This window comes from Papaver somniferum, chromosome 8 (genome assembly GCF_003573695.1).
Source record: "Papaver somniferum cultivar HN1 chromosome 8, ASM357369v1, whole genome shotgun sequence".
Lineage (NCBI taxonomy): Eukaryota > Viridiplantae > Streptophyta > Magnoliopsida > Ranunculales > Papaveraceae > Papaver > Papaver somniferum.
In genome coordinates, this window is record NC_039365.1 from 103626755 (window position 1) to 103638569 (window position 11815).

General features: G+C 35.2%; 1 protein-coding gene across 1 annotated transcript; it reads right to left on the reverse strand.

The window, feature by feature from the left end:
- Positions 1 to 273: 273 nt before the first annotated feature.
- On the reverse strand, positions 274 to 1338 carry LOC113305873. The gene is made up of 2 exons (XM_026554865.1): positions 721 to 1338; positions 274 to 621 (listed from the first exon to the last, which is right to left on the reverse strand). The coding sequence occupies exons 1-2, from the start codon at positions 1336 to 1338 to the stop codon at positions 274 to 276; spliced, it is 966 nt and encodes a 321-aa protein (XP_026410650.1).
- Between the last annotated feature and the right edge of the window lie 10477 nt (positions 1339 to 11815).

Sequence of the window (11815 nt, forward strand, 5' to 3'; positions counted from 1 at the left end):
GTGACATTACTGAGAAAGGGGTTTCACATGACATGACCTCGATAGACAAATCACACACAAAAGCAGCAGCAATAAAGGAGTGGCTTGTACCGGAATCAATAGAATTATACCAAGCTTGTCTTGGATAAGAAACATACCTTCCACAACTTCATCAGGTACTTGTTCTTGTCGTGGAACTAAGGCGTGAAATTTGCCTTGGTTGGAAATGGTTATGTTCTGTCCATTGCTTTGGTTTTGAGAATTTTTCTGCTTAGCTCGAGCATCCTTGGCTTGTCATTTGTTGTCGCATGATGTCTTAGGTCGTTGACGCCTCGGATTAGTGCACTCAAAACTCTTGTTTCCAGCATCCCAACAATTGTAGCAGTAAATAGGAAAAGTGGCGGCATTAACGGTTCCAGTATTTGTATTGCTAACAAAATCAGAAATTTGTCTCTTCCAGCCACCCGAGTTATTTCTATCACTTCGGAAATCTCCATTTCCCTTGTTCCTATTACCTTGATTCTGGTACTTGTTCCCTTGCTTGGAGTTACTAAAAGGCTTTTGTTTTTCTTCTTTAGAAATTTCCCTAATTTCTCCGTGCCATAACCAATAAGCCTCAGTAGCTCTGGAACTGTCCACAACCTGTTAAAAAGTAGGAAAACAATGGCTGATTACCTTACTCCGAATATGGTCCCATAAACCATTCTCAAACTTTCGAGCTGACTTGTCTTCATCGGGTACCATGAAATGTGCAAAACGTTGCAAGGAGATATACTTTTCGAGGTAATCATCCACGAGCATAGGATTCACTTGTTCCAAATAAACAAACTCCTTAATCTTCTTGTGTCTCACGACTGCAGGGAAATACCTTGTATCAAACCTCTCATAAAATGCAGCGTAGGTAAGAGTCTTTTCATCCAGTCCTATAGAAGCATTCTTCCACCAATTTCTTGCTTCACCAGACAATTGGAAAACCGCTAATTGTTGTCTTTGTACAGGAATACATCTCATAGCTACAAATATTTTCTCGATATCCTCCTTCCACTTGTCCACAACTAGTGGATCAGTTGAACCCTCAAATATGGGTGGTTTCAACCTTACGAACTTCTCCAGCAGGTTCATCCATGCCGCTTGGGCTCCATCACCTTGTGGGATATGACCATCAACATTCCCATCTGGTGGCGGAGGCGGAGGCGCATTATGATTCCTATTATGGTTCTGCATGAAAGCTGTAAGGATAGTGGTCTGGTTTGTCATTGCCTCAGTCATCAACCTCATCATCTCAGCAAAATTAGGAGCTTCCCCATTCTCATTACCTCGAGTATTTCTCGTATTTCTGGTTCCTCTTCTTCCTGACATAACTAGTAGTAACAAAGGAAGGGGAAAAACAAAAATCAACGTCCATTCTACTAAGAGAAAGGAAACAGAAACAACTATTACGTCAAACGTAAGAATTGAGCGGAAACCTAAGTACCTAGAGTAAGTGTGCCTCACAACGCTACATGTCCACAAAGATCATGGGATCTGATACCAACTGTGACGACCCTGTATTTATATTAATAGTCCGCCGGCCCTATCAATAGTAATTCCAGATCTTTCCATACAAAAATAGGTCCATATAGCTCACGCTAGTAAAATAAAACGTCTAATTGAAATGAAAGTAAAATTCCATTAAAGACAAAACTGCAAGAAGACTTCTTTTTCATAAGAATAGGTACTCAACTGGACTAAATGTTCAACTAAATTAAGAAAAAACCACTAGAAGGTTTCGACATAACTATGTTTGAAAAGAATGAAAACTCGAAGTAAACTCTAAGTTTGGTGTCAAACACCGGTGTCTCTCATTGATAAACCTTATTGAGAATAAGGAAAAAGAAAACAAAATCCAAAAGATAGCCACTGCAAAGAAGAGATCCTACTTCTTCCCACAAATTACAATGACTCCAAGAACAACTTTGCGACTAAATCACTTATTTAATCTACTACCTGAAATAGAAAATCAACACAAGGTCAGAGCTTTGGAATTACAAGTTCACTCTCATTCCATCATATATACCAATAGCATATAAGATACAAAAGTAAAAGGGTAGTCTTTATGTTTTAACTACAACCAAAGAAAAACAAACAGAGGTGAGATTTAGCATTCCACCCAAGTAATGATGCCGCTTACCTTCGACAATTCACAAAAGAACATACACATTCAAGAATAAGGATATTTACATTTATTCTAGTGCCCACCGGTGCTAACAAGCTATATGCTATTGTGGCCCTAATCTCTTGGCTTAAACAACTCATCTACTACCTACCGGTGCACTCATACTATTTGAATAGACGAGGCCCTGCTCACTTAGTAAGTAGATTCAAACATAAAATTCAGAAATCATTGTATAAGGATTTGAATCCTAATCGAACTTCAACCCATACACCAAGACAATTTAAAAAGTTTAGATCCAGCACATACACCTCAATGAAATATTCGGAATCATAAAATTAACACAATGCAGACAAACTATCTCAGTACAGTTCAGAAACTACCCCATCTGGTTTATGCCGACACTTACAACTTGACTTGTCACAATCTTCATGAATACTAATCTGATCCAACAGATATTTATACCACGCATTCATAGATATATCATAGGCATTGTATCAAAATTTCATAGAAAGGTAACGGTTAGAACCTAATTTACCACTGATTCCATAAGTTCATCTCAAACTGAATTTCTACAAGTTCACCTATAAAACTCAGTTGGTTGGGGTACTTCTCTAACTCATATTCATGTGAAATTTTTACAGCAAACTCATAGACTAAATTGTTTACTCCCATTGAAAATTCAGGTCATTATACACTGTAAAACATCTATTTTCACGGGTTTCTATCCCTGCACAGTGATCTGAAATATGTAGCAATGTACTCTGAACCTGGTTTGTTTTATCACATCTCCATCTCCGATCGTACTAAACATTTAACTGAGGTTTCATAATACTGTAACAAACAACATATATGAAAATTACAGAGATCCAATGGTTTGATGTAAAACTAAGATACAAACAACAGTTATGATTTTTGTGTCAAAAAATACCTAATTCGAAATTACCCTAGTTTTTTAGCTTCTTAACCTAAGATTTCAAGAGAAAGAACAATTGAAACTTACATACTAACAGTAGTACATGATAAAGCAAGAAAGAACTTGCCTTTGACTAGAGCAAGCCTAGAAAATTCCTAGTTTCAGCTGAAACTTCCCTCTCCCGGTGTGGTTTGCTTCCTTGACGAGTTAACCTAGTTTTTCTTTTCTTTTCTCTGACTCAGCCCATTTAACTAAGGTTTTTATTTTGTTTTCTGCTAACCTAGTTACGACTGCACCCAAAATCTTCTTAAGGGCAGCCTACTAGCTATTAATAAGACTACCCTAAAGGCAACCAACGAAACAAACAGTTAAAGAATTTAAGGTTATGACACTAGGCTAGTGTCAGTAGCGGCTTAATACAGTGTGGTGTTCAAAACTGGACTAGCACCCAGGGTTTTCTTCATTTTTGGTTTCCTCGTTAACAAAACTTCTGGTGTCTGTGATTATTTTTTTCCGGATTATATTTGTTTATATAACTGAAATATCACAGGTTGTGTGTGTTAGAGCACTGCTCGGTCGAACTCGCAAGTTGCTATCTCAAGCTTGTTTATCAAGTTTAGTTGCAAAAACTATAAGTCTTGATTTCTATTCTACTTATAGCTATGTCTCGTATTAGGATAAAATGTGTAGTTGAGCTTTAGACTTCACGGCATTTATCGATTGAAGACGGAGAACTACTAAGGGGAGCTTGTGGAACTTCATTAAAAAAAGGTATATGGAAACTTGAGCTCATCTATCACTCAGAAGTCTATTTTTATTCTATATCCTATTGAGGAAAAAGTCGTATAGCTATATAGACTTTACTTTATACACATTTGATATTTCGACTTGAGTCTAACTCGCTTACATATTTCTCGAAATATGTGTTTATAAGATTTCGCTTTAGCCAAGTTCATCTTTTATTCTTGACGAAAGTCAAAAGATGATCATGTGAAAATCGCCTGGTAACATCTTACATGATTTGTGTGAGACAGTCATTTGATGTAGACTCGGAATGTTTCGTATTGATCTATTGATCACTTGAAAATTGCTTTGAAGCTAATATTTGTGTGATACAACTATTCCCGTCTTCTAAGAATGTTTCAATGATTAAAATGGAGTTTTAGAATAATTAACCATTGATTGGATATAGCACGGTATGCGTACTTGTATGCTAACCTTTGCAAGTTACTCCAAGTCTGGGAACCATCGTATGCATACCCGTGTGCGTACTGGTTCAACAGTTGAAGTCCGAGAACTTAGTATGCATACCCGTGTGCGTACTGGCTAAACAGTTCAGGTCCGAGAATTTAGTATCCGTACCCGTTTGCATAATAACTCAACTGAGATCGGTCGTGAACGACAGTATGCGTACCCGTTTGCATACTTGAGTGAGTTAAGTTCTAAAATCGGTTTATTCGTGAACAAATACATTTATATAATAAGGAATGCAATATTTTGTAAACCGTGGATATAATGTTCATGAATTGATTCAAGTGAATCAAAATCGATTCTTCTTTAATTGTGTCTTGTATACTTCTATGAGAATATAGACAATTGAAAAACTGTATAACTAGTTTTATTTGAGTCATTTGAACTAGTTGTGATAAACATGAACAAGGTTGATATGAAAGTGTTCATATGGCTAACTTCGGTTAACTATTGTTGAGCCAACCATGTGTACACATTTAAGTACGGCTACCCATATCTAAATGAAGGCACATTTCATTTGTGTATAACAATCTAAGTTCAATCTAACGGTTGAAAGATATTAGCTTGAATCTAATCAGGTTTTCATCTAACGGTGAATATTGAATGCTTTGTTACCAATGTATCATTGATTGCAAACCCTTATTTGAAGACTATATAAGGGAGAACTCTAGAAACTGGGAAACCTAATCCCCACACCTCCTGTATGATATTAGTTGCGACTAGAGTCGATTCTCCTTTAACCTAGGTTTTTTCTAAAACCATTATAGGTTAACAAATTAAATACTTCATTGGGATTGTGAATCCGAACCCAACTATTTTCTCTGTAATTGCGTTTTCTGATCTTACTTTGTTTTATCGTATTGAGTACTATCTTCTCTGAGATTTTCTCGAGATTCAATCTCCGATAGGTAAGATAAAAAGTAGTCACAAACATCTTCGTATCATCGTTTGTGATTCCATAATATCTTGTTCCGCTTCCATACTTTAAGATCATTGTGAGGTGATTGATATTACTAGGTTGTTCTTCGAGAATATAAGTCTGGTGTATAAATTGGTTCCTATTCACCTTGATTTATCAAAAGACGGAACAAAAATTTGTAGGTATTTTTGTGGGAGACAGATTTATCTATTCAATAGACTTTTTTGTGTGAGACAGATTTGTTTATCAAGTCTTCGACTTTGGGTCGTAGCAACTCTTAGTTGTGGGTAAGATAATCTAAGGGAATTAAGTGCGTAGAGTCCTGCTAGGATTTGAGGCGTCAGGAACGCGACTGTACCTTAATCAGTGTGAGATTGGTTAGGGATCAACTACATTTTAATCCCAAGTTAACTTGTAGTAGGCTAGAGTCTGTACCGGCTTAATACAGTGTGGTGTTCAAATTTGGACTAGGTCCCAGGGTTTTTTTTGAATTTGCGGTTTCCTCGTTAACAAAATTTCTGGTGTCTATGTTATTTCTTTTCCGCGTTATATTTTCTATATAATTGAAATATCACAGGTTGTGCGTAGTTCAATCAATTAGTGAATCCAACCTTTGGTTGTTGATTAAAATTTATTGACGCTTGGATATTGGTCTTTGGTACCATCCAAGTTATTTCTCATATTAATCCGGCTCACAGATTTCTATCTGTTCGATTGCAGATTGATTTGATAAATTGAGATATAACTCTTGGATGTATTTTCCTTGATTGAGTCTGACTGTCTAGTTGGTTCTCTTGGAAATATATTGGAGTTAGTCCATACATATTTCCTAACCGAAATATTGGGTGTGGTTGTTATACCCCCGCTTTTCCAATTGGTATCAGAGCAAGCAAACACGTTTAAGACCTTATAAGTCTGTGTTTGTAGCAATCTGAATCTATGAACAAAAACACTATCTCTATAAACGTACCACCAGTCTTCTATGGCTCGAATTATCTATGGTAGAAAATTGCTATGCGTTCCTTTCTTCAATCGCATGATTTTCAATCATGGGTTCGTGTAGTTAATGGCTACGATCCTCTGGTTGTTGCAGAAGGTGATGTAACTTTTCTGAAGGATATTAGTGCTTATGATCCTTCCGAGATTCTTGTTGTAAAGCAAAATTCTGATAGATTAAATGATATCATCCATGCCATTACCCCATATCTTCAACACCATGTGACTACGTGCATTAAGTCTAAAGAATCTTGGGATATCTTAGAAACTGTATTCAAAGGAAATTCCTTTGAGAAAGAAGCTAGGCTTCAAAACCTAAATTCTGATTGGGAAAACCTTCGTATGGTAGATGAAGATTCATTTGCTGAGTTTAATCACATAGTGTCTGAAATTGTTAATGCGTCTTTTGCATTGGGTAAGACTATTCTTGAAAAGGACATTGTGATGAAAGTTCTCAGATCGTTGCCAGCCAAATATGATTCTAAGAAGCATGCCATCGTTGAAGGAAATAACCTTGAAACACTTTCCAGGAACTCACTCATTGGAAAGTTAAGAGTCCTTGATCATGATCAGAACACAGTCAGAACATCCGCTTTCAATGCTGTAACCAACTCATGAAGTTCTCCTTGATTGTCTTGGGATGATGAATGTTGTTCAAATCATATATTGATCCTGACAGGTCATTAATTTTACAAAAGATCAATGATATTGTGAGAAGGAGAAAAAGATCTGAGGAACATCTTTCTCTCACTAATGCTTCAGATGATTCAATACAAAGAAAATAAATTCAGTTGGTCAATCCGCATACTTCCATAGTTTGCACAGAAATTTTAGCTTTCACAGCAGAAACTTCTTCTAACTCAAATTCTGATTCAGAATGCGAGTCTGGCACTTTCTAGTCTAACCTAAGTGGAAGGATGATCTCTTTGTTGCAGTCGTCACTTCTTCACATTCTTCAGGTCTTCAGAGTAATTCTTGTAAGTCTCAACATTCCTATACTTTCTGGTCTAACTTAAACGAAGTTGAATCTAGTAATTAATCAAGCGACTCTAGATGATTTTTGTTACTAAAATATGACAACCAAACTTGAAATACCAACGCTTGGTGGGTTCAATCGAGTTATGCTCTAACAATCTCCCCCTTTGTCAATTTTAGTGACAAAACTCTATTACATATGGAGATAAACGAATTAAAAAATAACTCATTCTTCATACTCTTGATTCCAAGTTTCAACAACACAATAACCTGCATATATTTAAAAATAGATGTCGATGTTGACATTTGTATAACAAAAGCTTTTACTCCCCCTAAAGAAAATCTAGGTAAATATTGAATCCAAACATCTTTGTTATTCCCCTTTTGTATTATGAATACTACACAACAAGATTATATGTTTCTCCCCCTTAGTCTATACTTTACTCTTTTGTTAGATATAACATTTAAGCACATATATCCTTTCCTAGTGATAATAAATCACTTGTTTACTCCATATATTTCTCCCCCTTTTTTCACAAAAAATGACAAAGAAACAAAGAAACAAAAAACAAACTGATCGAAAGGATCTTACAAATCCATAAGACTTGTACGTGTTCCACATAACATTTTAGATAACCAATACTAAAACCGAAATTATAAAAGTAATCTTGTTTTAGTACGTTATCAAGGAAACAATTGCCCGAAGCAATTTTCCCTTAGTCCTATAAATCAACTAAGATAACTTAGTTATTGATCGAACCGATTATGCATGTATAATCGCTTGTTTCGATAAGACACAAATAGAGATCACAATTAACTCCATTCTTATCAGGATTAAATTATTCCATAAGATAACTTAAACCTCCCTTTTAGATAAGAAAAATACTAGGTTAGTTAACTAGTTTTTCTTTTCAAGGATTTCGATTAGACTTGAATAACCGAATATTACATTTAATAAGTCTAACTAAGATCAGAATCAACTTAGTTTCTCTTATCCGGAATCAAATGGACTAACAAATGATCCCGTAATTTTGTTAAGAAAAAACAATATACAAATCAAATCATCGAATTGTCATAGTTTTTCTCAACCGGAAGCAATTGAAACAAAGAAAATCCAATGTAATCACAACAATTTCACCGGATTTTGTTAAGCAAAAACAATCGATACCAAACAATAAAGAAGATACCAAATCATTAAGTCAATAGAATTGACACGGTTTTTATTAACCGGAAAAAACTGAATCACAATAATCAATCCATACATTATATGAAAAATATCTAGTGTACCGAAATTTTGTTAAGCAAAAGCAAACATTTTGCAATAAAATCAAGCTTTTCTTAAACTGGAAAAACGATTAACTAACAAAAATAAATTTTTACCTCGATTTCCGAAGCCACTTCTCCTCAGAAAGATATATCATTTAAGAACTAGTTCAATAAGAACTCTCCCCCTGTTTGTTCTCATCCTCTGGCAAGAACAAAAGAACAACAACAAGAGCAACCTTTACCAGAGAAAGGTTGAATCGGTTTTAACAATTGTGTGCCAATAGAAAAATTTAACTGATACCAATTGAAAAGACGAGGGTACCCAAATACACCCCAATCTTTTAAATAGAAACCCATAAGTCCTATACCTTGTACGATTGTGTATGGACGAGGTCGAGACTGTACGCCAACAAGACATTTACTTGATAATAGTTACGGTAATAAAACCGATTGACTATTAGGATCAATGTCAATTAATTCAGTTTAACACACAAAAGTATTATATACTTATTTATAATAATAATTATTATGTGAAAGTAAAGTAAATAACACAAACAAGATTTTGTTAACGAGGAAACCGCAAATGCAGACAAACCCCGGGACCTAGTCCAGTTTTGATACTCTCAGAATTAAGCCGCTATACAAAGAAAATAAGCCAAATTCGTATAGTTGAGACCAAGTAGATTACCTCTAAATACTTATTCCTTGCACCGAAGTTTGCGAACTTTTTTGATCAAGATAACCGGAACAAGAGCTGGGAACCCAGTCCGCGAACTGGCGGATTTCTCGACCCGAGAATATCTGCTGGAGTTTGAGAACTCCTTCTGGGAACTTAAGTCCGCGAACTTGAGTTAGGTTATATCTAAAGACGATTGTTTGTGAACTCATGTTTATGTAAATTAAGGAATGCAAGTTTGCAAACCGTGGCTATAAAGTTCATAAACCGATTCGAGTGAATCAAATCGTTTTTGCTTCAATTGTGTCTTGTGTATTTAAATAATATTTCCTTGTAATTGAACAACTCTCTAACTAAATCATTTGACTCATTTGAACTAGTTATGGTGAAGAAGAGATTGGTTGATATGAAATTGCTCATATGGCTAACCATTTGGTTAACTAATACTGAAGCAACAAATGTACATGTTTGGGTACGGTTACACAAACCTAAAATCATACATTTCATTTGTGTGTAACAAGCTAGATTTTTCGATCTAACGATTGAAAGATATTAGCTTGAATCTAAATCAGGTTTTCATCTAACGGTGAATATTGAATGCTTTGTTACCAATCTAACATTGATTGCAAACCCTGATTTGAAAGGCTATATAAAGGAAAACTCTAGCAACTGGGAAACCTAATCCCCACACCTTCTGTGTGATACTAGTTGCATAGATAGAGTCGATTCTCCTTTAACCTTTGGTTTCTTCTTCTAAACCAGGTTAACGACTTTAAGACTTCATTGGGATTGTGAAGAGAGACCGATACTACTTTCTCGTAGTTGTGTGATCTGATCTTGCATATTCTATCGTACGAGTACAATCACAAGGATTGGCTTGAGATTAATATCTCCGATAGGCAAGATATAAAAGTAATCACAAACATCTTCGTCTCATCGTTTGTGATTCCACAACATCTTATTTCGCCGCGTCGATTAAGATTGTTGTGAGGTGATTGACAATACTAGGCTGTTCTTCGGGAATATAATTCCGGTTTATCAATTGGTCCATGTTCACCTTGATTTATCAAAAGATGGAAAAAAACTCGTAGGTATATTCGTGGGAGACGGATTTATCTATTACTGTAGACTTTTCTGTGTGATACATATTTTTTTATTAAAGTCTTCGACTTTGGGTCATAGCAACTCTTAGTTGTGGGTGAGATCAGCTAATGGAATCAAGTGCGTAGCATCCTGCTGGGATTAGAGACGTATGAGCATAACTGTACCTTGGATCAGTGTGAGATTGATTAGGGTTCAACTACAGTCCAGACCGAAGTTAGTTTGAAGTAGGCTAGTGTCTGTAGCGGCTTAATACAGTGTGTGTTCAATCTGGACTAGGTCCCGGGGTTTTTCTGCATTTGCGGTTTCCTCGTTAAAAAAATTCTGGTGTTTGTGTTATTTTTATTTCCGTATTATATTGTTTATCTTTATAATTAAAATATCACAGGTTGTGCGTCAGGATCAATCAATTAGAATATCCAACCTTTGGTTGTTGATTTAAATTGATTGACACTTGGATATTGGTCTTTGGTACCATCCAAGTTATCTCTCTTTGATAAAGACTCGCAGATTTCTATTTGCTTGAGTATAGATCAAATTGAGATATAAAACTACTTGATGTACTTTTCTCTAGATTGAGTCTGACTGTCTAGTTGATTCTCTAGAAAGTATATTGTAGTTTGTCCATACAGATTGCTAAGCGAAATATTGGGTGTGGTTGTTAGACCCCCGCCTTTTCAATTCATTGAACCCTTTTAGAGTTTCTCAAGTTGCTTTGAGATGGGATCCGTAGATCCTAAGGGGTTGCAATCATCTTCAATGAAAACAAGTCTTGATTCAAGACTCATAAGATTTTTATTGACCTCCTTCACTTCCTTTTACAAGTCTCTTTCCATGTTCCAAAATTCACATTAAATTAGATATAATTTCAGTGACGGGTTTTTTAGAAGATTATTATTAAGAGATGAAAATTCTTCTCTAGGAACATCATGATTAAGCTCTGGAATGGAATCTGAATCACCCTTTAACGATTCAAGATGAAGTTTCTTATTAGCAAACAAGATTGTCCATACCTTTTCAACTTTGTGAGAATTGCAACTACAGGTAGACATTTTGTCATATCTCTATGAAATGAAATATTAATTTCATTCTCCTATAAATAATAGGAATTTTCTCACATTATTTGAAAGAGAATATTATTTTTATTAATGAAAAGAAATCTCATTAACAGAATATTTATTCAACATAGTTTTACATGATATATTTTTCGAAAATATTTACACAAAGATCCTCATTATTTTAAATTTTAAGGGTTCCTCTTCAAGATAACTAGGTTAGGTTATCATGAGGTGTCAATTTTCGATTATTGTTTTTTCTTCCTTTAGATATCCCAACATTCTTGCAAAATCCTTTAATTGAGAATTTTTTATTTCTGAAATGTTAAGTTCCTTTCTCAAATTTGACACAAGATCTTGATATCCTGAAATCAGATTATCCAAACGCCCCATACAATTTATTGTCTTAGATATTCTATGGTACTTTAATTTTGTCATGTTCGGAGGACATTGTCTGCCTCTATGTGCACTGTTAGGACATTGTCTCTGATAATGTCCCCATTGTTTGCATCAGAAACAAGGTGCATTA